Raw genomic sequence first — 26,975 nt, forward strand, 5'->3', positions numbered from 1 at the left:
AGCGTCTGAGGAAGTGTAACCATTAACGCGTGACCTTTCTGATTTCCTCCGAAAGCGATTTAAACATGAGCACTGATTTGCCCTTTACCAAGCCCCAACTTCACCACACACACGCACGGATGCACACACACAAACACACTCACAGCCGTGTTGAACTAGATGTGTGACTGCATGTCTGGAGCTCATTTCAGAGAGCCATAGTGACCCATTCCAGTGTCTACACAGTGAGCCATACTCCAAAGTACACAGTAGAGAAAGTCACCTCGAACAGGTCTCGCACAGTCACACCACGTTAGCCTAGCACCCACTCATTTCATATACTTAATGTGTTCCCCCACCACCCTTATTGTGGCATGCACCAGTCCCAGGTCTTGAATAGACAACTGACAGCAGTCACCTAAATATTTTTTTCATGGCGCACTGAAATAAAATGTAGGAACAAGAAATGAGTCTAAAACAAAATACTTGTTTTTGTTTTGGGAAATGTTCAATTATAGCTGGCTGGATTTCCACATGGGTGCTTCTTGACTGTGGTTTTGTAATTAAGACTCATATTTCTAGTCAAGCATAGACTTACAGTATGTGCAGTAAAGTTTCCAGCAGTTGAATTATTTTCCTATTTCCTGCATTAACTATTGATTCTATGTCTGTATTTGTGATGTCATTACCTGGGGCCAGCAGGTAAACAATTCAAGTGAACCCTAGTGACATGGATGCCTTGGGTTCTTCCAAGGTGTTCTAGTATGTCTGCTGCTCTGTGCTTCAGAGACTCTTGTGTGGATTTTAATTGGCTCACAGTCAGGTACACAGGGTATGGATTGTTGTATGTGTTTTCTGTGACGTCCCTTTAGAAGAAATGTGTGTGTCCCTGTAGGCTTTAATGATGTTTACTGAATGGACCCCTCCCCCCCCCCCCCCTCTCTCTCAAATGAAAGTCTCAAATGAAAATCTCTCACCATGCACTTTCTCATTAAAACTGCCTCTTTGCTTTGACATCTTCTCAGACCACCCAGGATGGCTGCCAGATTTTCGATCTGCTCCAATTGTATAAAAGAAATACAAGTTTTGCGTGTGCCACCAGCGCGCGTGGAAAGACCTACTTCTCTTGTTGTGATCTCAATGCAAATGTCACACAAATGTTAATTAAATGTTAATCAAACATCATGCGCATAGTAATGTCATCAGGACTTTCGCAAAGATATATTTAGCTGATCCGCAATGATGCTGGAGGTCATTCCCTCCTGGGGTTTCACCTCCTATCTCACACTGAGGGAAACCAGTCGAGGGGGGTGGGGTGGTGAGAGACAGGGAGACTGCACAGCCTGGAGACAATGTTTCCTTAGCCTAATTAAAATGAATGTCAGCATCCCCCCACTGAGAAGTGCATCAATCTCCCACCCATGGGCCCAGAGTGAGTCTTACCCTGTCAGAGCCTGCCAGCGCCACCATCCCTCTCCAGACGGACACATCCGCCTTGGCACAGACAGAAAGGAGTCCAGTGTCGGTGTGTCTAATGGACGCCATGTGGCTGGGCACCCTGTTCTGAAGCCCACTTGCTAGAGTAGAGAAGGTACTGCGGTCCAAGCCCTGCGTGTATCTCAGTCCAAACAGCAGACGTCTTAAGCTCGAAATGCCCGTGGAGACATTTGCCCAGTTAGTGAAAGAACAATGCCTGTATGTAGGTCTGCCAAAGGGTTCCCCATTATGCAGGTGTTGCCCTACTTTCTTTGTCTTCTTCACGGGATGTGGTTGGTCTCCAAAAGCATCTTTCTACCTCTTACTTCTGAATTCCTTTTGGAACTTGGCTCAAGAACATGATCATGAGTGTTTACGTTCCCCAGTCCAAGAAAGCTGTATCTAGTGTCTAAACCAGATTTTCAGCTTTTAAAACAAAGTTTCTAATCTGAAAAAGAACATTTGTTTTGATCATTCGTTGTCACCCGATTGATAAGTTTTAACTAAAATGAAGAGGCTAAGCTCACAGTTGTTTTGATGGAAAAACATTTCTTACCACAGCTGATGTTTGAACTCTTGGATTTAAACGGAAAGACTGATTTCTCCTTCTCCATAATCCTGTCTGCTTACTTTTCTATATGAAGAGAAGTGCAGAATAGGGAGGAGGAAGGGATTATTACAGTCTCTTATTTTATAGTTTTTCTTCCCATTCCACTTTTAATTAGGGTATTATATCCTGCTCACCAGTATTCAGTCCGCCAGACAGGTTTTTATACTGCTGTTGTCAGTTTTGATTATTTTCTGATTTAGCAAGGCCTTCTCAGCTTCAATTGTATTTGTCGCCTTTTTACAGTAGCTGCAGGTTTTGTATTCTCTGTATTCAAGCACTCTTCTCAAGGTAGACAGGTGAATAGGTCAGTTTTCACTCCATGCACCATCATAACAATAACCTGGCAGTATCTGTCCTTGTACAGACTTGGATGTTGGATTAGGTGTTTAAATAGAGGAATTGGAAGGTCCCCCTGCTAAAATTCATCTACAGTAAGTTATCTTGAGCAGAAACCTCTCATGGACCCTTTCCCTAGAAGATTTACAAAAGAAAGCTACATCTGACACTAGACTCCATACTCCTTAAGTGTTATTCAGCCTTAGTAAGCTGATGAGAGTAGTTCTGTTGGGTTGATTTGGACCACTTATTTACATGGATACAGATTCTAGTGGTTCAGTGCTCTTAAGTTAATGATCTTGGTGCATGTGTCCTCACTTCCTGCAGGGCTCCTCATTGTTGAGAATAAGTAGCTCTGGGCTGGTGCCTGTCACAGGGTCTTGGCTGAAATAATGACTTCAATAGCCCAACAGACTGCAGGAACAGTAATAACTGTCAGACTCCGTCTCCCATCAATGCTCACATCCCCCTAATTTAGGATTAATTCCTGCTGCATTCTAAAAAGCCTTGAGTCACTGAATGTCGTGCTACGTCTTCAAAATGTCTCAAAGACTGTGTTTCCGCTCACTACACCCTTTAACTGAAGAGAAGTTTGGTCATATCAAGCATTTATATGAAAAGTTAAAATTGTACAATGCGTCCGTATCCTGTGGGACAGGAAATAAAGGAAATATCTGGAGATTGTATGTGTCTGGCTCCTCAGCCCCACAGTCTTCAAACTCAAAAGTATTTTCCAAAGTTTTGAAATTAATTTTGTTGCTCCAGGTTAACGACATGAGATCTATATTTTACCCAATTTAGCTTTCGACATTTATTTATTTATTTTTGTCTGTGGATGCCACAACATTACATTTTACCCATCTAAACAAGGTTGATGGATTATTTCCAGAGAAAACACTTTGCCATTTTGTGCAATTATGTGTGCGGTGACATTGCCTGTTATTATAGTTCTTTGTACAACTTTTCTCAAAAAGTTTGCTTCTCGCTTGTTTTTGCCTGGGGCAAATCTTTCTCTGCTTTATTTATTTATTTTCCTGCTCTCATCTGCACCATTATTGTAACATATGCGTGTTTGTTCTGGAAGTGCAATTTAATGACACACATGTTTAAATATAGCCGCTATTGCTGAGTAATTTAATCCAATTTACAGAGAGAACTGAATCATTTGAAAACAGCTCATCCTGGGCTTTTCCTTTTTTAACCCTGTTTTAAATGACCCAAATAATACTACAGCATCCTAAAGACACTTTTATAGACAACCTTTTACATGTACTGTAACTAGAATGTATTCTGTAGAATGTATAATTCAATTAACAAATAAAGTAGTACTGTAGGGAAACTAGCCAGCATTTCATTAACTTATCAATTTGACAGATCCACTTTCATTGCTGGTCATCAATGATTATGAGTCACAGTGCACAGAACTAGACAGTGGCCCCCAGATGTAGAGGTATTACCCACTACCTCGTACTGCATATCCTGGAGGATTGTGTCTACATGTTCCCTAGGGCCTAAACAATTAAGCTGTCTCCATAACACGAGTCGAGTGTGGATCTCCAAAATCATAATTGTTATGTTCCCAGTGAGGAAAGACAATACTTTTGCTTACCTCTGCCTTTGAATGGGGTTCATTCACTGTCTATAGAATTTGTTCCTGTTCAAGGATTTACCAGCAAAATGTGATTTTAACACTTGACTAAAGTCAGAACAATTGTTTGTTTACTTGATTGCTGATTGATGAGCCACACTTAAGATTTCTGCAATCCTTTGTTTTCTCTACCGAGGAGTCGGTGCTCTCTGCAGTTCATGTGTAGATCACAGTGCTTTGATGCCTATGGAGGCTCTTTCAAAACAGCCATTGAAACAGTGATTGTAATTCACGCTGCTATCTGCTTTACTGTTTCTGCTGTGAGACCCTGTTTGTTCTCATACTTTTGCAGTACGTGATTATCCTCTGCACCATAGTAAATGCTGGAGAAGAGTTTCTTTGAATGCAGTTGATAGCCCCCACCACCACCATCTAGCTGGCCAAAGGGTTTGCGTGCTTGTATCAATCCCTGTCATTGCTGTTCCTGTAATGTTTATGGAGATAACTGTGCAGACGCATTTCTAGTTTCAAAGGGTTGTTTGCCTCATAGCGCTTATGGATATAAAGTGACGCCTCACATTTAAAGGCTCCAACAGTAATTTTATTTAATTTTGTAGCGAGGGCTTCTTTCCTTAGTTTGCGATAAGAGTCGAATGCTGGCCAGATAAGAGGATTCTGTATGCTCCAGGCGTCCTTGTAGAATCGGTCCGTGATGGCAGATTTGTCTCTCCAGTTGTTCTCAGAACTCTTCTTACAAGAACTGAGCATTCGACCGTGTGCGAAACACTCACTCTCTAAGAGGGAAACAGCGAAAGAGAGAGAGTGCAAGAAGAGACACATTAGATAAATTGCCTCACATTTTTCATTGGCTACTCCCAGCGCCATAAAATGATCTACCCCTAGTTAGATCATTTTTACAAAATCATCACTTTCAAAATGGACTTGCTTGATTTAATGTTTCATATGAAGCATCTTATTAATTTCGACCCCATGAAGGGAAAAACAGGCAAGGCCTCTGGGGAATATACTGCTATCTGTTTTATGGTCCTCATATAATTCCTGGGGTTACAATTCAGAGAAATACTGTAGCAGTTAATGTCTGTCCTAGTTTGAGGTGGGAAATATATTCCATGAGGAGCTCCCTCTTGAGAGGAATGGAATATTGATCTGCATCTGAAGTTCCTCTCAGGTCTGGTCACAGAGGCCCTTCAACACTGGGGCTTCACAGAGCTCCTCTGAAATGTACATAATGATAGATAATGATTTTTTTGATGCAGTTCAGCATTTCTTTCTGTCCATCACAGACAGCGACACATGTCTGTTCAACTGTTTTAGTATAGATGGAAGCAGTTCTGTCCCCTTCCTGGGATCAGCAGAGACCTGGGAGCTGTGGATGCTGACAGCTACCGAGTGGAAGGAATGGATTCATGTTTCAGGGTCCCAACAATGAACAGGCAATATAGTGCATGTGCTCAAAACAGACTCAACCACTGCATGGTTTTGTCTCTGTGTTTATCTTAAAGTGACCACAGAAATTCCATTCTTAAAAAAAAGAAAAGAAAAAAATAACTGATATATTCTATGTCAGAGTATTACTTGAAGGAAAGGCAATTAAATGTTGGAATGCTACCCTGAGGGGCTCCAAGCAACGAGCCCCCACACTTTCATTAGAATGTTGTGATTGTGACGTGAGCTCAGCAGATGCAGGGTCCCTTCGTATTCTGTTCTTCCCCACCTGTGATTGATTACTTTGGTCTGTGGCCGACCACCTTATTAATCGATTTAGTGAAACTCAGGGGTCCCTTGTGGATGAAATAAAGTATAAGCCATTTTTACTTTTCCAGACATGGCTGTTTTGAGAGGGACGTAGAGGTGCCTTGGGACTCATTGTAAATCAGGTGTAAGGACAACAAATCCCCTCCTAAACTGCATGTTCTCAGGTGATGCTGGAGATTTATTACAGCATGTAGCCCACTGCTTAGACCTACAAGAAAGACTTTCAAGGTTGCCGTGGCTGTGTTTGTCTATCCTATATTGCATGGCAATACAGTGCCCAGTTTTCAATGCATATTGCTACTTCTCTTTAAAGCCACGTGGTAAGCGATGTAATTGACAGCTTTACTTTTCTTTTTGACGTATAGGGATCAGAGTTTTTCATTGTTTAGTTATTTTCCTACATGTGTGTAACAGCAGACCCTCTTTGTTTGAAGAACAAAGACTATGGCTTTTAGTGACTTGGTTTAACACTCACAATCTTTTAAGATTGTGAGTGTTAAAAATTGCGGTTGTATTGAACCACAGTTTAGGAACCCCTGATCATACAGGCTGCATTGCTGAAAGATGATGGTGGTCTATACACCAATGTCATATAAAGTGCAGCTACTTTAGAAAAACTGTTGGAATTTCTAGTTTGGGCGTAAGGACAATGCTTTGCAGTTGTTTTGCGGTGCAGGAATCGATTTTCCTTGGCTGTTTCAATCCCTTTCTTTTCCCACTATTGGCACAGTAATTTTGGACATTTCAGCACATCAACCATTTTCAGGTGTCCCTATGATCATTTAGCATATGGATCGAAATATAGTGACCTTGTCAGAGTTATCTTTCGAGCCATTCTTATGACATTGCAATTGAGGGAGATGAAAGTTGCTCCCAACCTGACACCAAAAAACAAAACCTGTAAGGTTGTGTTGAAAGAGAGTGGTACATTTATGTCTGCTTTTAAGCCTAATATCTGTTCCAGACACCTGTTCCATGACCAGTATAAACCTACTTTAAGAGCCGCCTTGTTTTTTGTTGTTGTCTTGTGTGTCTAGGTGTCTCTAACCTCCACATCTAGAGCTGCCTTCATGCAGTGCCTTCGCTGGGGGGTGTGGTGCCCCTTCGATGAGTCCGGCGCATGGAAGGGAGACGATGTACATCTGGCCCTGCAGGGCGGCGCCACACCTAACCCATGGGCCGTCATGGTCTACACAGAATCAGCCAAACCGCAGAGCCCCGTCCAGGTAACACAGATATGAGGAGGCACACATTCTCAAGCACACACACAATGTACACACAATGTACACACAATGTACACACAATGTAAACACAGAGTACACACAATGTACACACAGTGGCGTACTCACGTTGACAACTCATTGTACAGTATTTGTTTGTTGTCAAAGGCCAGATGGTTGTTTTGCCCTCAAGACACAGAACTTGAATGGATGTTTACCACAGACGTTTGGATCTCTTCTGAGGCCCTGATGAGGCAGACAATAACTTAACAAAATGTTCTTCATGCTCTATTGACTAAAGCTGCTAAATACTCCTTAAAGTAGAGATGAGGGCAATTATTGATTTTTATTTATTTATTTTGCTATGCAACCTTACATGTCTCTATCTCTCTTTTCCATTGTTGTGATTAGGGAAGGGGAGAGAGAGATGTGGCCAGGTTCCGTCTGGTGTCGGGCTTGGAAAAGAAGATTCCCAGCCCATCTGTCTCTCCACACACCAAGCGAGAGAACACATTCAAACAGAAGAAACCCCCCCCGTCACCTGTACCAGGTAGATCCCATCCTCCAGCCAGGTCCCTGTGCACAGCTTCAGTCCACAGGTCCAGTTCAGTATTGCATTGCTGTGCTCGCCATTCACGTCGCGTGGAGGAAGTTATCATCAGCAGTTCATCTTTTCAGTTCAGATTCCACTTTGAAAGTACTTTCAATATCTGCTCTGTTGTTTGTTTTAAACAGTGGGAAGTGTGGCTCCAAGTGTTGTTATCGGACCGGGTACTTTTTCAGGTGCGCACGCAGCTGCTGTAACACCCAAGAGAAGGCTCCAAAGTTCCCACTGTAATCCATCACAACCACACTGGGCCTTGTGTATAATGTTCCCCCCCTTCTCTGCAGTATTATCTCAATAGTAACACCTGCTCTTTGCATGATTAGAATGTTCCATGATTGGGGTCCAGGGGGGATGAAGGGATGAACGTAGACGACCTATGTCTGGAGAAAACTTTGACCGCCTGGTATGGCCCCTTGATCTTGAACGAGCTTGACATTGGGATATCTTGCAGGCTTCTCATGCTCGCTGCCTTACACACACAAACACACATACACGCCCACAAAAACACAATATTTATTTTTCTCTTTCGTCTTGAAAGCAAGAGAGCCTTTGCTATCCTTCAAAAAATCATAAATGTTTCATTGGCTATGTATAGCTCATAAATTCAAAGGTGTAGGATATTAAAGTGCTTTATTACAGTGTGCATCATTATGTTTTATATCACTTCTTTAGGCAGGGGGACACTATATTTGATATACCGTGCCTCCTATAATATAATATACTTTTTCTATATCAAGTTGAAACCTCAGTAGGCTTTCTGGTAAAAAAGAAAAATTGTGTTGATTAATCTTCCACACATACACTCAACTTTAACCAGTGACAAATATAATGTGTCATTATATGTATCTGGTGTTGAACCGCAAACTGGTGGGCTTCCTCTTCTCATGATTAAACTCAAGTAAACACTGCAGTGACACTCCATCCTGTTATAGCGTCTCTGTGAGTACACTCTAGTCACATATTTGATGCTCTCCAATGTTGTTGGCAACTTATCTTTCCCAAGAAGGATGGACTTGATTGGAGTTATATCGGGATGGGGAGGGGGAGTTTCACAAAGTCTGTGTAATGGAAATTTAATCATTGTGGAAGTGTCCACCAAATCCTTTTCTGAGCAAGTAGCCTAAGTGATTTTAGCGGCTAACTGGCTGGTCTAGAATGATATCATGAATCTCTGTCATTTGTTTGCTTTAAAGTGAGTGTGTGCGTGCGTGCATCTCAATGGAAAATAGACTAGATGCGCTCATTTACAGGCAGAGATGCCGTTCATGTCTTTTGAAGCCTGTGGCTGTTTTCCTTGTCTCAGACAAGCAGAGATCAAAAGCAGAAAAAAGCACATTGCATTCCCAACCCTGGAGCCAGTCATTTGTAAATAGGAAAGGACAACACTAACAGACTCGTACATTTTTTGTACAGCTCCTTAGTTAATTTATGATGGATATTAAAAGGATTCCATATGTTCACAACATATTATTATGAATATATTTTCATAAATCAGTCCTTCAGCCGGAGATATCTCGCTGTTTACTCGGCCCTTCCAATGGATAATGATAAACTAAGATGGAAAAGTCCAAAAGAATCTTGCTGTGTCCGCATCTAGGCTCATTAATAATCTTAATGGTACATTGCCTTCAAACATTTGCATATTTTTCTAAATCCAAATGTTATGCACCACGCACTCAATCCTTTTACTACTTCTCCATGCTGTCAGAAACTCATCTAGTCAATCTAGATAAACAGTCATTGCTTGTCTGTGCAGCTTGTAGTGCTGGAGCATTAAAAGAGCACCATTGTAAAATGGCTGGCAAACAGGGTGCCACAGCCTGAGCAATGCCATAGGGCTTGTCTCTCCAGCACTATGTCCTGTCCACGCTCATTGTAGTCTGAGCAGATGGATTCTACATTAGGCCACCCTAGGCTACTGCAGCCTGTCATGAGAGAGAGAAAAGATGAAAGAAAGAGTTACTGAGTTCGATAGGATGAGAACAAGAGACATGTATGATAGAGAGGAACTTTTCATTTGACCATCACTATGACTACCAATGCAGTTGCTAATGTTGCATCAGACTTGAAGAGCACTGGCTGGGTCTCCATCTGACACCTCTTATATCAGAGCTGGCTCTAGATTCATCTGGTTGCACGATGTAGCATTAGAGCATGGATAGACGGTACATAAACACATTGCATTTGGAACTTTCTTTCCTTCACTGTTTTTGTGTCTTCCATAGATCAGTTTGGAGTCAGTTTAATTAAAATGTCCATTTCACTGAGAGTTTCTATTACCAGGCACCTGTGATGTTCTATTATATGCCTAACCAGGCTGGGAAATTAACCTTGCAATGCACGCTCCTGCAGCAGAGTGTCTCTCTGTTGTTAACTTTGGATTGTTGAAATAAGGAAGAAGAATTGTTTGTAATGTTGTAGTTAATGGGAGGACATGTGCTGAATAGAAATTGGGATAAGGAAATAGCAGAAAGCGGGGATGGGATATCTGAGACCTGTCTTGTCTGTCTGTGTCTTCAGGTTTCAGACCCGCTCTTCAACCCTCCCCCCGGTCACCACCTCAAGGCCCAGGGGTAAGACCTCGCTTCATTCAACACAAGCTCTCCAACGTGTTCCTTTTACCAAACAACCACAACATTGCCCATACAGAGAAATGGCACCATCCATGGAAGCAGCAATACCCTGTTAGATGCTTTTAAAAACGATGCCATTGCAGCATTGCACCAAAATAGGACCTGTTTTTAACTTAGACGTCAGCTTATGTGATTGACATAGTGTATGTGTTCATTTCCTGCTTAAATACATGCCACTGCAAACAGAATGACTCTTCGTGACCTTATAAACTAATCCATTATAAGTGTATGCCAACAAGAGTTCAAAAAGACAAACTGCAGTCTCTATCCCAGTCTTAATTGTTCATCTCCTGAAAAAAAACATGGTTGGAGGGCAGAACTGGGTCATCTCCGTTGCAGTCAGCAGATATGTGTGAAGTTAAGCGTGCATGTTTGGGTACACTGTTTGTAGGGATCAGGTCTATCAAAATATCCTGGAGCATTACCATTATAGAGAATCTCCATTGTTGTGCGTGTGTGTATGTGTTTCTGGGTGTGGGCTGGGGTGGGCTGGGCTGGGCTGGGCTGGGGCAGGCTGAGCTGGGCTGGGCTGGGGCAGGCTGAGCTGGGCTGAGCTGGGGCAGGCTGAGCTGGGGGGCGTGAGTGATGTCTCTCAGCCTGAGTGGGGCTGTCAGTAAAGGGCCGGGCATTCTGATTGATGCAGCTCTCTCCCAGGCTAAGGCCAGACACACACACACACACACACACACATGCACACATACAGCGCAAGTGGAGGAAAGGGATCACCTCAGTCTCATGTTAGATCTATGAGCCATAATGAGCCATGGTCTTCCATGCTGCCTCATGTGATGAAGCTGGCTGGCCTGAGGGGATGCTGGGAGCCTTGTACCTGCAGCACCACAGTTGTTTGTCACATGGTGTATTGAACGCAGTCAGGTGCTTTTATCCAATGTTGGATAGTTAAAACTCAACGGTGATTTACTTGTCACCTTTACTTTTCAACCACACAATCCCAAATGCACCCTAACGCTCCAACTTTGTTCAGCAATCTCTTCTATTCTTAATGTGCTTAAAGTGTCCAAAGAACAATTGAGACGCTTATTGAAAAAGAGATGCATAATAGTTTGAGATTGATGCCTTTACAAATGTTGTTTGAAGTTTTAAATTAATACATATTTCAGTAAAATGCAGACAAGACTACCAATTAATTTATGTTAATTGTTATTATTCATGCTGTAAAAATAAAGTGCTGACATTGCTTTGATCAAGGACACAAATTTACTTCAGGAAATGCACATTTTATAGTTCGCTCTATTATTTTCAAGTAATCTTTAATCAATGACAGTCTGCACTGTGACCAATCTGTGAACAAACTGTATTCTCTGTTCTGTTTGCAAGCGATGTTGAATCTGACAACTTTGTTTCCCTGCATAATTTATCGATCCCTGACACTTTTGGTTCACACGGAGCGGAATGCTAAGATTCTTGTTATTTATAGCTAACATTTGGAGTGTTTGTTTTGTTTGCATGTTGAACATTGGGTCGTGTTTGTGTTGTATTGACTCTGTCTATTTCTGTATTTTGTTTCTGGCGAGGCGGGCAGGGTGGAGGGGCAGGTTGGAGGGGCAGGGTGAAGGGGCAGGGTGAGGGGGGGTAGTCGTCTGTTGCATGAGATGCTCCTCCAACACCCCTCCCCCACCTCTCTTCTTCTTCTTCTCCTTCTCTCTCATTTTACGCATTCAATTATCACTCTATCTTTACTATTCCTCACACTATACCCTCTTTTTTTCTCAGGCTTCTCTTTCTCTCTCTCCTAAACCCCTTAGTCTTTCTCCATCTTCCCCTCTGTCTCTCACCTTCTGTTTCTCTCACTTATTTGGAGACATATGATGAAGAAGACTCCACAGCAACTTCACACAGACACGCACACACACACGGACACACACACACAGTCTCACAGAGTGTCACCAAGACCTGCCACTGAGAGTGTGAAACACACAAGACACAAGGCCTCTCTCTCTGATAACAACACACACACACACCAGGACAGCAGGCAGAGCAAGGCAATTAGTAACTGGCATTGTGGTTTCCTCGCTAGACTGGCTGCCAACTCTCTCGACTCAGCCTGTTTGCCCTGCCACATAATGGTTGAGACAACGCCAGTCATCTGCTCAGCACCATCATGCTCATTTGACTGTTGTACCAGACATCAAAGGAGAATGCCTTCCTTTTCTATTCCAATCAACGGTATTGTTCTTAAAGAGCAAGGACTGTCACAAGACATTTACAATGCACAGAACATGTGGAATTGTGTGATCCTTATGAGTGGTGCTTTTATCACTCCCTAGTTTAAGAAAGGTCAAGTAGACTTTTCAAAGGCTCATGCACTTCATGCAGCTGCTCCATACAGTCCACACTAGCTTTGGACAAACCTGTCCTTCCCTCTCTTAAATCAAACATAGATATCTATTCTCATCATCCCTGTGATGAGAACCCATACCTTTTGATATTAAATATCAAAATGAATGAACAACATTTTTGTCACATATAGTGCATCTTGTAATATGGAGTCATCTTGGGTAATATGGAGTGTACTTGCATCTGTATAGGGCTGTATATTTTCAAATGCACCATAAGGAGAATAAGGAAATAATTGGAGACAAAGTCATTGTTTTGTAGTGGAATGTACAGTATATCCCTCCTGTTGTTGATAATGGTTATTAATCCGCATTGTTTCTCTGCAGCTCTCATTGTCTCAGCTGGCAGCTACTTCACGCTACCCGACCATGAGCCACTCCAGCGCCGCGTCGCCATGGCAACAACCGCTTTCCTCTGTGCTCTATCCTTCCCCGTTGGCAACGGCCCACCAGCTGTCACATGTCGTAAGATTCCGCCCCCGTACCCTCTCCCACACATTATACACACACACAGACTCACATACAAGGAAACATGCAGCTGCACAGACACACACTTGCATTCTTGCCGTGTGACACAGGCGTATCTGCACATCCGCCCAACTCCAAGGACATGCAAACCACAAATGAAAGGCTCTTTCGCCTTTCTAATATAGAGTGTTCAGAAAAATACAGACAGAGAATACACAGACATGCGCGCACACACACACACAAAGCATTCATAATTGTAGACCAAACTCCACTCTGCATTGAAGGTTTTTCCATCTTCTAAATCAAAAGAAACATATTCTTTGACTTCTTTTCAAATCAATGTTTAAAGGCTGGGCCAATTTTCTCAAGGTATCCAATTCTTTACAACCTCTGGTTTACCCTCTGGAAAAGTATTTAATCAGTCAGTTCAGGGATGTTTCTATAAAGCATTACATGAGAACACTACAAATGCACATACACACTCTTAAGCCGGTTTTTCATCCAATTTATACCTGTGCTAGATACTGTACTGTCTAATGATGTCCTTGGAATATACAGAATTTAAAAATCTATGAGAAAATACAAGCAAAGCAGGGAACAACTATGAAAAGGCAGATTTTTTTTTGCAATGTGTTATATTTTATTTATTGCAAAACCCTCAAGGCGATTGTGCAGCTAAGGGAAGCTGGAATCCATAACTTCACAATAGCGTGTTGTGTTGAATAAGTTGTTGAATCATTTCTTGAAACCACACGAGGGTAACCTCTTCCTCACAGCTTGTGGGTGTTTGTTGCTGAGAGCCAGCAGGAGTAGTCATGCTGCCTTGTCTTTGCTAATTTCACCTCACGCACCCACAAGAATGAGGGCCTCTGAAAGCCACCATGTGAATCCTATGTATAGGCCTAGATGGTAAACTGTGAAAAGTGTGCAATGTTCTCTACTATTGTTTCATAGCCAATATAAGCTTTTTCTTGCCATGCAGAATGTGTTGAAAGCGGTAATACATGTATTTTGGATTTAGATACCAATGAGATAATCATTTTTGAGTACAGAAGATAAACATACTGTCCCTGGGGGTGTAAAGCTATGATATTCAGCTCCCACTTAGTGGAACCAAGTCAACATGTCAAGGACATAGGAGGAATCTTCAAGTGTCCAATAAGTGGTAAAACACCTTTTATCAACGATTCACTCACTGTACGGAAACTCTCTAGGAAAAACTATTAATATTTTACCTATAATATCGCTGTTAACAGTCTGGACAGGTATTTAAAAAAATCTTCCCAAAACAACTGTCCTAGATGCATAACGCTCCACAAACACTCAATGTTTGCCGTGTCATTCTTCCCACAGTAACACTATTCCTGGGACATTGGGGGTCATTTAAAGTGTAGCCATTAGCCTTTGGCAAAGAAACACTGAAGTGCTGCCCGGTGCACAGTGCCTTTCCCCCTCAGGTTATTGCATAGGTTTTCATCATGTAGGAAATAGCATATGTTCTGTGTAGCGTGGTGACTTTGCGGTAGGTCGTTATAGACACGTTTGATGGAGGGTCTCATAATGCGCGGCCATGCGTCTTCGCCAATAGGTTCCCGCCACTGAACCATGTCATACATCAAGACCAGCAGACAGGCGACATGGTAATGACACTGTTACCTTGGCGTGGTTAATTATCACAGTTAATATGTCCCCAGAATTGCATAAATCAGTTGCTCAGAGAGAAGTATTGCACTAAGATGTTTACATTTACATTTTAGTCACTCAGATTCTTTTGTCTAGAGTGACACACAGAAAGTACAGCAGAATATCAAGGATAAGAAGTGCGTAGTTCTATCAGTATTTTGGCGGTTAGAGTCGGGGAACGGTCTGTGTTTACTAGCCACATCGCACTAACCACATCTCAGCTACCAAGCAGTGAACAAAAAAGGAATATAACATAGCAAAAACAAGCGCCGAGTTGAAAGACAAATCTACCTGATACATTTTCAATACTCCTCCAAACATCATGCTGTAGCAGTAATGCAGCTTTTATAACGAGGAGGGGGGTTAGTGGACTAAGGATTGTTTGTCAGTGCACAATTTCTGGACGAGTCTGATAAGCCTTTCTCTATCTGTGCCCTTTTATCTTCCTATCTGCCTGTGTGTCTTTGTGGCAGGCCGTTCCTGCCGTCACCAACATCGGCCACCTGGAGGCCGACCTGACGCGGGGCTCGTCCCCCGGGGGCCATGAGGATTGGGACCCGCTCCAGGAGCTTCCTTTCACCCCTGTCCATGCCCCCGTCGTTGCCATGGGAACACACGTACCCAGGTGAGAGGGGTCCTGGTCATGGCCACTGGTTTCACACATCGGCTCAGCACCACTTTAGGTGTCTCCCGGAATGCCTGGAGGCTATTGGCTGGACCTAGATATGACAAAGTGTCTGGGCATGTGCCAGTGTATTGTATAAACCACAGGAGAGATAACAGACACTGTTATATTGATCTTTTTCCATGTTTTATTTGGGTAAAGGTTAGATCTCATATCAATCTTGGATCACAGGAACTGTGAGTGTTTTTCCATGGTTACGGTGCACAGCCAGGTGTTTGGCAGCTACAGTATGATAATTGCTCCCATTGATCGCTCTTTGCCATTAGACTTGGCCAGTATTTGTAAGCAAAGCCGTGATAACTCATGTGTGATAAAAGGCCATGTGAGTGGTAGCCAACCAACAGTGTCTGCGAACATGCTTTTAACACACTCCTGTTTTATCTGGTGTTGTTATCTCAGTACTAAGGGCCATGGGTCCTCCATTACACCACAAAGCTATATTGTCTTATTACTGTAGCTGCAGAGAGATCGATTGGGCACCTAATTGGTGCTATGTGCAGTGGCTGTTACATGGATGTGGGAGTGGAAGAAAAGAGGAAAGCGTGAGCCAATTTAATAGAATGTGACACGTTTGTTCAAAACTTAGGCCTAATATTGAGCAATTCTATTTTATACAGACTGGCTTGGTGTTTTGTCTAGTATTGTTCTTTAAATCGGCTATGAGCAACAGCTGCCGCTGAGAATATATTCCCGTTTCCCATGTCAAAACAAATTGCACTGTGTGTCTCGCAGTATTATGTAATATGTAATATTATATCAAGTCATAATAATGTTATTCTGTTGCAAAAAGGGTACAGAATTATTCGCTATGATATAGCATTCAGTAAGTGGCAACTCACAAACAAGCCGTGGCCTTATTAACACAGTGTCTGAGGAAAAGAAAAGAATAGCATGGATGCTTCTAACAGTCTCTAAGTCTGAGTCACAAATGTGTTCCTGAACTGGACAGTTTGAAAACACATATCTTTTCTGTTATGTTTTCTTCAAAATGACCTACTTATTAAAGCAGTAGAACAGTGAACTCCTAGAACTTTAATTTAATTCAAATCATGCAGAGTATCTGAATGAACCCCTTTGAAAATAAAAATGGGGGCTTGAATATTAATCCAATCGGAATGAATTAAGATAATACTTTTGGAGGGGGAGACATAAGTGTGAAATTGATATAGCCAAGTAAAATTCATTCATTTGATAATGTCTTTGGTGTTCTTTTCTGAAAAATCCAAACTGCAATTACTTCAGTGAAAGCTTAAAATTTTTTATGACATTTCCCATAATTATACTCTCTAATTTGGCATGTTGATCCGCATTTGACATTGAGTATGATATTATTTTTGTCAACTTTCATAAGACATAAATATACTTTGTTTCTTATTATTATCATTTCGGTATAAGTAATGGTCGTTGCCGTGGTTTTGGGAAACAGGTGGCCACTATAATGAGGAATAAACACAGATTATAATTGAGGTCCAAAAGGCCTGTTTTGGCACCTGTTCCTGCCCCACTCTTGTTTCGCTCCTGCTTACTGAGTGATGTGAACATCCTTGCACCATATTTAGAGAGCAAACTGAAGTATCAAAAGTACATTCCCATTTGACTTGATGGACAGAAGGAAACACATTTAAATCAAGAAAATGAAGATGAAGATTATGGACAATGTCCTGATGTGGTTGGATAGAATACTAATCTTGCTTCAATAATGAAGGTTACGTTTTTATGGATATTGTTCCTGCTTGGTTGGAAATACAAATTGCCTTTTATGAGTACAGTAATTGATTGTAGTAGGTGTGCTGTTTGTTTGAAATACAGGCAGAAGTGTACTAATATTGTTTTGTCTCCTTTAAGCTCCTCCTCAAGAAGTTCACGGAGCTCCATGGCCCACATCTTCTCTGCAGGCTTCCCAGATATTGTGGACCGGAGCGGACAGGTGGCTGAAGTCCTGGACCCGACAGAACCAGTCAACTTTGACCCCCAGAGAGAGGAAGCAGACTCCCTGCAGGGCAATCTGCTGGTGCTCCAGTTTCTGGCATTTTCCAGGTGAACCCGCCGTGTCTGGACGAGTTATGCACCAAGGCACTGTACACAACCGTTATGCAGGGCCTTTCTGTTGAAATTGATTGGAACCAGCAGTTTTTTTATTGCAAACTTTTATTTTTTGTACAATATATTTTTGGCTTTATTGGACAGTGACGAGTTAGAGACAGACAGGGAATGTATGTGAGTGAGAGAGGGGAAGATATGCAGAAATTGCCAGAGCCGGAATCGAACCCGGGCCGCTGCATGTAGGCGGTACGGTACTTTAAATTTGCACTTCAAACTTCCAAATGTTTCTCGAGGGGAATATAAATGTATTCTCTGTAAAGGTGAAGCCACAGACTGACTACTACTGTAAGAGTAGATGGTATCCTTTTTACATTTCCTGAAAACTTGACAGCCATGGACACAATGGGGCCTTGTGTTTTTGACATGTGACCTAGATGACAGTGATACCCTTGCAGTGGACCTAAAGACCTGCCTATCATCCTTAACTTGCATGTCTGCTCGTCCATATGGCTGACAGACACACCACATGCATACACATGCACACACACACGTACACACACAGACACACAATCATATTTTTCCTGTCACAGACATCACACAAGTCCTAGAGCTATACCCCTCTGTCAGACACCGAAACTCCGGGGCTACAAGCCGACAGACAGAGACACAGCCTCTTTGTTCCCCTTTATCTTGTCATCGGGCCTGCCGGCCACCAGATAAAGGCATCAGGAATTTGTCATATTCATCATAGACAGCGACATTGGCAACAAAGTTCCGCTGTGCTGAGCTGATGGCACATGTCGTAGCTCGGCTTGGCAAGCACATAGTTAGAAACCCTAATGATAGTTTTCATGCCGCTTTAATGGTAAATGGACTGGACACTTTACAGATAGTTAATAGATAGAAAATTAGAGTGGATAGAATAGCCTTGTCCACTTCTACTGAAACTGTAGCAGAGAGGTTTGATAGCCTGCTGTGTCAAGTAGCCTATCTTCTATTCCTTATCTGTGGACCATTGTCTGACTTTTCATTACTGGAGCTGAAACAACTTCAATTGCTCCCCCGCCCAAAACACTTTCTTAGCAGCAAATTGAAGACTCAAGGAATACCAGGACCTCAGTCTTGAGAACATTGGAGATGAATTTTTACAGACAAAATGACATCATAAACATGACAAACGGTCCAGCAGGCAGAGTCACTGACACCTGCAGTGAGCAGGCTTTAAGAACGGCGGTGCAATTTCCAACTCTCTGTTGGGCGCTGTAATTATCAATCTCGTCTGTTTACTGAATGAATATTAATGACCGTCCTTTGTAGACGCACGGACGCTCGGCTCTTTACGAAGGGAATATCAGCCCATGTGATTGACTTGGAGGTCAGACGTTGCTCTTATTAAATTCAACTCAAACTACTGGTTCTGAAACCCTGTTCGAGCATGGTGGGGCTCACAATGGCCCTCTAGTTTTTAAACGGTTTTCTCCCCCTCCTTATCTAATGCGTGGTGATTGATTGCTAATCTTCTCGTCATTGGGAAATAGAGAAGCAATCGTTTCTGTCCTAATCTTACTTCTGGTTAATTTATTCTGTGCGTATTTGAAAATGGATGGCTGAGAGTTTTGGGCCACCCACAGTTTGGAGTGTGCGTGTGTTGTGTGTGACTGCGTGTGTGAGTTAGAGCAAGAGAGAAAAGGCGAGGGAGAGAAAGAGAGGGTCTAATGTTCTCAGTGGGTGGTTTTTGAATCAAATGGTAGAGAGAAATATTTGAGGTGACAGATCACAATTGCAAATTAATTGCAAATACCAAAATTAAACCCTAAAATAGACCAGGTTAGTTTGTATCTTGTAAGTATGTATCTTGGAAAATATGACTGGAAATTATTGACCTTTAAAATGAAACCATGTATATAATTCCCGGATTAGTGTATTTGGTTATCCACCATTCAAGGTTTTTCAAGTTGTGGTTGTATTACATTTATTACATTGTATTGACTAGAAGCCTTCTTCTCAAGGTTTTAGGAAGTTTATACAAAGGTTTTAAAATTTGATTTAGTCCATCTAATCACACCTCATTGGTGTTTTTAGTTAAAAGTACTGTAAAGCAGCCAATTGATATGGATGGGGTGTGCGATGACCGTTAGATTTGAGTTTCCAGGAACTGCTGAAGTCGAATGATTAACTGAAGTGATTAACCCCCTTATTTAATGACATTTTGCAAATACCTTTATTGAATCATAAATGTGTGCCTCACATTTCAAATGGATTTTTCAATCAAAGAGATCACATTAGCAGCATTAATGCCACTCCATGCAGACCATGCTATAAAACTGAATGACTTGCCAATACCTGTGTATGCATTATATATACACCATGACACCAGCATAACCTTTGCGTGTTGGAACCGCACAACACATCAATGCTTTTGAGTAGCCTTAATGAAAAGAGCCGTTCTGTAATAGCAGTGCGTTTGTTTTTCCTAATCAGGATGAAGGAGTCTGGCGTGAGCCCAGACTGGCCGTCCTCCATCTACATTACCTTCCAGATCTACCGGTTCCCACCCACCACCACCCACCGGCTCAGCCTGCAGACCCCGGACCAGGCCCAGCACAATCCCAGAGACACGCTCCCCTGTGTCCTGGCTGCAGTCAAACAGGATGGAACTGTCAATACTGGTAGGACAGAACAGAGAGTGACCCACCAGTGACTCATGGTGACTCAAAACTAGAACAGGTTTTAGCTGGTTAGTATCTAAGACAAGCCCTGGGGTCTTAGGAAGGCATGCTGATCATCCACCTTCTCTGACTAGATGACCTGTTGGAAGTGTATGGGACTGTTTCTGTTTAGGTTGCATGTTGTTTACCCCCAGTGAGATATGGCAAACATCTATCTATCGGATCTATATTTGTGTGAGGCTAAAACACTTCTCATTCAATCACGTTCTTCACAGCTGATTGATGTCAAGTCTATTTGTGTAGTTCCTAATGAAATGGAAGAGATATTACAGCTACTGACGGAGCGTGATATTGAATGACCCCCATTCCCACACCCACCCTCTCCCCATTCACAAGATTACACTCCTCTCCCTCCCCTTTTTCTATCGTTCTCTCTGACTCTCCTCCCTCCCTCTCTTTCTCCTATCATGTGGAGGCAACCCACATTTTGCAGATGTGAGAGCAGCACAGCTTGCTCATCAGCTTTCTTGTGTCTTACATATATTCCAACTCACTTACATGTACCTTACCAGACCAGGGTCACCCCACCCCCCCTCTCCTACACTCAGCATCTTTTCACCTTGGATAAGCATTCCTGGGGCCAGATACCTGCTCCACAGATGTTTGTATGTGCTATACTTATGTGGGCGATTATCTATTTTCCATGAGTGCTGTTTGAACCTGGGTTCACCCTCCCGCTGTAGACATACCAGCCTGCCCTCTGTCCTGAGCGAGGAGGCAACACTGCACTGCGTGCACTAGTCTGCTACCCAGGCCTTTAGGTGGAAGCTCCTGTCTATCTGCTGTGAGATCCTCCCCTCACCCCGCTGTGTACATACCAGTCTCTGCACTCAGCTGTGCGAAGAGTCAGCTGTGCTCCGTCTGCAGACGGAGCTCCTGAAGCCGCCCCTCGCCCGCAGCCCAGGCCTGTCAGCTCCCCGCTTGTCAGCGCCGCGCCGGCACACAGGCTCTAGGCATGCTGGGAGAATTAATGGGCCGAGCAGAGAGAGCTAGTGGGGGGTGTGGAAGGATGGAAGGGGGTAGCGGCGGGTTAGAGGCTCCAGATATCAAGCCTGCACTCTCCCTCCCTCTCTGTCTCCCTTTCTCTGTCTCCCTTTCTCTCTCGCTGTTTGTTTTTTTTCCTTTTTTTCTCGCACTTTGGTTCTCTCATTTTTCCTCTCTCTCTACCTTTCTGTCTCTTCTCTCGCTCCCTGCCCCCATTCCTGCTGTAAATATAAAGCGTTGTGTGTGTGTGTGTGTGTGTGTGTGTGTGTGTGTGTGTGTGTCTGTGTGTCTGTGTGACATCAGAAAAGGGGAAGGCCTGACACAGGCCACAGGGGGCTGTCTGGGTACATGCGTCACTGGGGATAATCCGTTTTGGTTTTCTTTACTTTCTTTTTCTTTATATATATATATATATATATATATAACTCTCCATCCTTCAAGTTTGTCACCTGCCCTCATTATTTCACTTCTGCCTTGATGCCCTGGCCCTCCTATTATTGAGTTGTAGGATTAGGAGTGTGTATGATGTGGATAAACCCTGGAGACACTTCCTGGATTAGTCAGTTCCATCAAGGACACATTTCTGTGTCCATCACCAGATAAACACTGGTGCTATTTATTATTCACAAATGTAATCGAAGCTACGTGGTAGGCTCAGTGGTTGTGTGTGTCCATCCTCCAGATCCCCCGGGGCTGCAGCTCCAGTTCCCAGTGGACCAGGCCCTCCTGCAGCCTGGGGAGCGCAGCTGGTTCCTGCGCTACCTGGCCCTGCACACGCTCCAGCTGGACGTGTGGGACGCAGACTCGCTGCTCCTCATCGGCTCCGCAGGCATCGAGCTCAAGGTACTAGGCTGCCGCTGTCAGGGTCCGGAGGGAGGGTTAATATGACTGGCTGTGTTTACCTGCTCTCTGTCTCACAACCCTGTCAGGCAAGTTAGGAAACCCTGATGAAGCTACAAAGAGTATACTCACTCCTCATTCTAAACGGCCATTTTAAATGGTCTATATCTGGGGATTTGTCCGTTTTTGGCATTAGCAGCCGTTTAGCGCCCTTTGTAGTGTAACCATTTCCTTAAGAATGCCTTCTGAAGCATCAACAGAGGGCTTGCTGTAAAAACCCTCCGAGAAAGCCTGTTAAGTTGCAAATTGTTTATATCAGTACCAGCTGTTCTGTTGTTTATCTGGGTCCCTAGAAGCTGTTCATTAAGCAACAGACACCCTGGCCTTCCCCTTCCGCTCTCCCTTGGTGACAGTTGCTGCTTGTTTCCTTGTCCCTTTGTCTTGTTCTGCGCCTGCAAACCCACCCCGGCGTCTCCAATGTTTAGCATATGTTGCGTCAGGGCCGCGCGGCGGTCCAGGCCACCTACGAGCTGGAGGTCATCAACACGGAGTACATCAGCGAGGAGGCCGTGGTGACGGGGGTGGACCTGACGCGGCGGAAGGGCGTGACCCCCATTAACGTCCTGACCGTGGTGAAGGGGAAGTTACACATGCGCATGGGCAACGTGGGTAAGTACAGCGTCCCACAAGGTTGCTACCTGGTGATGAACACTTCAGATGTTATAGAGAGATATATCAGAACTGTTCGCTGGAGCCAAGGACTGTAAACAATGGACAGAGACCGTTATCAATCAATCAAATGAACAGCACCCGTGAGAATAACGAGCGGCCTGCTAAAAGGATGCACCTGCCGTATCGTTTTTCCACTGATCCAAACAGTGTAACTGCGTGTCCAGATATAGAGGTGGTTCACCAGAGCACAGTAGTTCAGCTTGAACCCACACTTGGGTATCACCAGATAGAAACCTAATATCTCCTTGTCTCTGTTTGTTATCCAATTTGGCTTTCTGCATCCCTCGGTGTTGATAGTGTTCTCCATCTAACTATTTATTGTTGGAAGAAATTATTCTCCCTCATATATGTCACATATCATCATTGGGCCTCAAAGCCCAATTGAATCCCCATTGTTCGTTGCAAAGCTTCTGCCTATCTCTTATCACCTAAAGCAGAGTTAGAGCACAGTGAGAAATTGGGAGCATCTGGCATGTAAATTCCAATCAAGACTTAGATATCCATCAGGCCCTGGCTCTGTCTTCCAGAGGACGACAGTTGGAATCAATGAAATGGGGAGGAGAGTGCTGTGAGTTAACTGAACACAAGCAGCCTTCTCGGTTCTGCTCCTCCTTCCTCTTCTCTCACTTCCTCTCCCTAGCTTTCTCATTCGCTTCTCTCCCTCTTTTTCTCCTACAGTACATCTCTCCTTCACACACACACACACATCTTTACATTTTCTCTTTAACCTTCTCTATCTCCTCTCTCCGTCTCTCTCTCATCAAGGCCTAATGAATCGCTGGTTCTATTTGTTCCTTGCTTAGGGATGTGATTAGGCTGTTTGACAAAGGGCTGCTGGAATTTACCCCCACTAAGACAGATGGAGGTGGATATTCTATTAGGGATGGTGGGCCTGTCTCTCCAGCCTCACACGACGGGTGCAGGAGCGATGATGTAAAGCCACATGGTTCAATTACTTGAGGAGTGTTACATTTACGTTTTGGCTGTTTTGTTTTCCAACTTCTGGAAGGTTCTGCTGAATGGGATCCAGTCCAATGGCTTCTACCATGCCTTTAGCTTTCTCTTTTCTAATTTTATGTGTCGCAGTCGTGCGTGCAGTTAATCATGTATTTTCATGGCTCCATTGGGAATTAGCCTTGATTGGAAAACGAGTGAGTGGCAGACATTTTCAGATGAAGAAAATGAAATATCAAATGACACCTTTTAATTATAAGCAGGGATTGACATGTAATAATGAAATGGCAAATATATATGCAGTCAAGTCTGCTCAATCATTACAAAACACCTATTATTCATTATCTGAGAGGCAACTTCAATTGAAAATCACAGTGGAACCAGTGCATGCATGCACACACTAACTCCTCCTCTTACTAACTCACTTTTTCGCTCGCTCACTCACATATTTACTCACTAACACCCTCTTTTACACAGGCACACACATACACTAACACACACACAGAGAATTGTCCAAATTGGAGAGAAGACAGATTAGGGCCATCTCTTCAACACTCTCATCTGCAAGAGCCTGATAAGCCCTGGAGAGACCGTGCAAGATGAGAGAGAGGATTCCGGTCTAAAACCAACTGGCTGGAGCAAATATGGATACAATTTTCTCCTCAAATATTTCTGTCAGGTGAATTAAGTGTGTCATGTGCTTGGCTGGAAGGGCATAGCCCCATATGTCTCACAATAAAGTTATATGCTATCACTTTTAAGGCTGAAGGCCCCACTCATCACCCCTTTCTTCCCAGGTGAGACTGAACGGGTGTATTTTGAAAGGTTGCTTGCCTGGAATGCAGTCTCTAATAGTCGAATAAGGTCTATTTTGAAACCCCCTGTTACTGTTTCTATTTGTTTTGCCAGAGCGGTTTGTCGTGGGCTTAACCTCAAACAGAGCCTGTGGAGTGAAGAGAAAGGCATTGTGATGCAGCTAACAACTAGCTACTCAATAAATCTGATGGAGTTCAACCCCTCGGCTCTCTCTTTACAATTAGTCTTCCCACCATGGACAGCTTAGGGCGGCTGCTTCTACTGTTGTTGACAGGACTCCTCCTGGCCCTGCATGCTGAGTATGGACATACATCATATCACAGGGAGAACCTCTGTGCGTTCTCTCTCACTCTTTCTCTCTCTCACTCTCTTTCTTTCTCTCTCTCTCTCTCTCTCTCTCTCGCTTTCCCTCGCTCTTTCTCTCCTTCTTGACAGATACTTCTTTGATCAGACACTGTGTGCATCAGTGTCAAGCTGAATTATAAAGTTGTGATCCTTTGATGATCCTGATGGTAATCATTGCCATAGCGTGATTCATTTGCATGATTAATGAAGAGAAACCAGAACTGTCATAGTTTGCTCTGCAGTTTTCTACAAGGGTTGTTACTTGTCATCATGTTTCCATAGTACCCAAGAGACACATCAATCACAAGAGAACTTTTCTGCCAAAATAAAGCTTCAATTTAATACAATTCCTAATGATGCAATTTTGAAGGGGATCTGATTACTTTGTGATGGCATTGTTATCGATTTCCTATGTTTATGTTCTCTGTGGAAATATTGTCTCCAGTGGTAATATTCAGGACAGATGTGACATTTATATTGGGTGGAGTTCAGTCATTGGGGATTGGTGATGGATGGTTAAGGAAATGCGAAGGGAAATCTTCACCATTAATCTATGCTGTTTTGCTGTCTGTGGCTGTTTGCATGGCAACCCCATGTCCCATTAGTCATGGGGCTGTGTGTATTATCGGTTGTTGATGACAGAGTTTGGCTCTAAGAAGAGGAAGTGAAGAGGACTTTAAAACCCCTGCTACAACTCTCACAAGCCCAGTGAGATTTCACACCAGGCGTTAACAACCCTTAATTGCGATGCTCACACTTTATGAAGTATACTACAGCCTCAGTCTAGCTCTGTAATTAAAACGTGTCAATTCGGGGTGTTAAAAAAGAAACTTTTCATGAAAAGCACGTACCCAAACTCCAATTGAATTTGGGAGGATCGTGGTAAAGAGAGCAATGTTCTAATTAATTCTGACCTTTTGTTTGAATTATGCCTTCACTTTGCCAGTGGTAATTATATCGTACTTATGCCAGACAGCCCAAACCGTAAATTACCAAACAGTGTATTTTTGCTGCTTATATTGGAAAAGCTCTTTTTGTTTTTGGCAGTAAATCTAAAAGCTGGCTCCGAAGCTCTCCTCCAGTGAGTAGTTGCCACTACCACTCGTCCATTACCTGGGTGGTGTGAGGCATTGCTCAATGGAGACGAGTTTCTCTCTTACTCCTGCACTGTATGGTTGGCTAAATGAATTAATGTTTGCTCGCTGCCACAGGAGGACAAGCTGAAATCGATCATCGTTCACTCTTGAGCACAAGTGCACCCTGCAGTGTTTACTCTCCCATCTCCTGTGACTAGGTTGAGAAATAAAAAAAGTATGTCTGTTGTGACGGGAACACAAGCAACAGGGTAAAGGTAGTAAAGGAGCGAGATGAAAAGAGCCACAGGATAGGCAGGCCCATGTAGGCCCATGCACACCACCTGGCTAATGCATAATACAAGAAGGGATAATACAAGTAATACGTATGACTGAGCCAAAAGGAAGGACTGTGGTTCATGTTCCATAGAGCAGGAAGTGTCCGGTAGGTCTACTATCATCAATGAAGCCAGAAGATGCATTGTTACTTATGAGGATAAGTAACTTGAGGAGGGGTTTCTTATGAGGGTAATCTGAATTCAAATATTGTAGGATTACAGTGTGTTTTTTTGTGTTCCAGAATACATATACAATAAGGAAACATCTCTAAAACCCTTGTGTTGTTTTATTCCAGGTTGTCCAGTGAAGCACACCTCAGGGAGACCCTTAGCCCTCCCTCTGCCTCATTCCCGCATCATCTCATCTCACTCCAGTGGATTCAGAGGAGGCAGTCTGTCCTCTACAAACATCCACGGTCTTAACGGTACAACTGGTGTGTGTGTGTGTGTGTGTGTGTGCGTGCGTGTGTGGGCGCTGCATTTTGAGGCAAAAGATGTGGGACTCCTTGATCATCTCATCCTGATCCATTACACATTCTGCCTGTTCACTCCAGCACTGAGCCACTCAATTTACAGCCTAATTGAGCCTGCCCAAGCATCTCCGGTGGCTGGTCTCAAACAGAGTGTTCAGTTCCACACGCATGCGTGCACACACTCTCATATACACGCACGCATGCACGCATACTGTATTCTAAAACAAAAC

At 43.3% G+C, this 26,975-nt stretch overlaps 2 protein-coding genes across 2 annotated transcripts in view; both read left to right on the top strand.

Moving 5' to 3' along the window:
* nphp4 (nephronophthisis 4) overlaps nt 1-26,975 on the top strand; it is a 71,113-nt gene that overhangs the window by 32,597 nt on the left and 11,541 nt on the right. The window contains exons 9-18 of the mRNA XM_067239511.1: nt 6,803-6,991; nt 7,397-7,535; nt 10,113-10,165; nt 12,910-13,047; nt 15,207-15,358; nt 17,264-17,455; nt 19,943-20,130; nt 21,857-22,017; nt 22,500-22,683; nt 26,569-26,697. Coding sequence (XP_067095612.1) covers nt 6,803-6,991; nt 7,397-7,535; nt 10,113-10,165; nt 12,910-13,047; nt 15,207-15,358; nt 17,264-17,455; nt 19,943-20,130; nt 21,857-22,017; nt 22,500-22,683; nt 26,569-26,697 — 1,525 coding nt within the window. The remainder of the gene's footprint in view (nt 1-6,802; nt 6,992-7,396; nt 7,536-10,112; nt 10,166-12,909; nt 13,048-15,206; nt 15,359-17,263; nt 17,456-19,942; nt 20,131-21,856; nt 22,018-22,499; nt 22,684-26,568; nt 26,698-26,975) is intronic.
* Nucleotides 1-26,975, top strand: part of nadka (NAD kinase a) — a 265,406-nt gene that overhangs the window by 3,254 nt on the left and 235,177 nt on the right. The gene's annotated exons all lie outside the window — the stretch shown is intronic.

The sequence above is a fragment of the Osmerus mordax genome, chromosome 7 (assembly GCF_038355195.1).
Source record: "Osmerus mordax isolate fOsmMor3 chromosome 7, fOsmMor3.pri, whole genome shotgun sequence".
NCBI lineage: Eukaryota > Metazoa > Chordata > Actinopteri > Osmeriformes > Osmeridae > Osmerus > Osmerus mordax.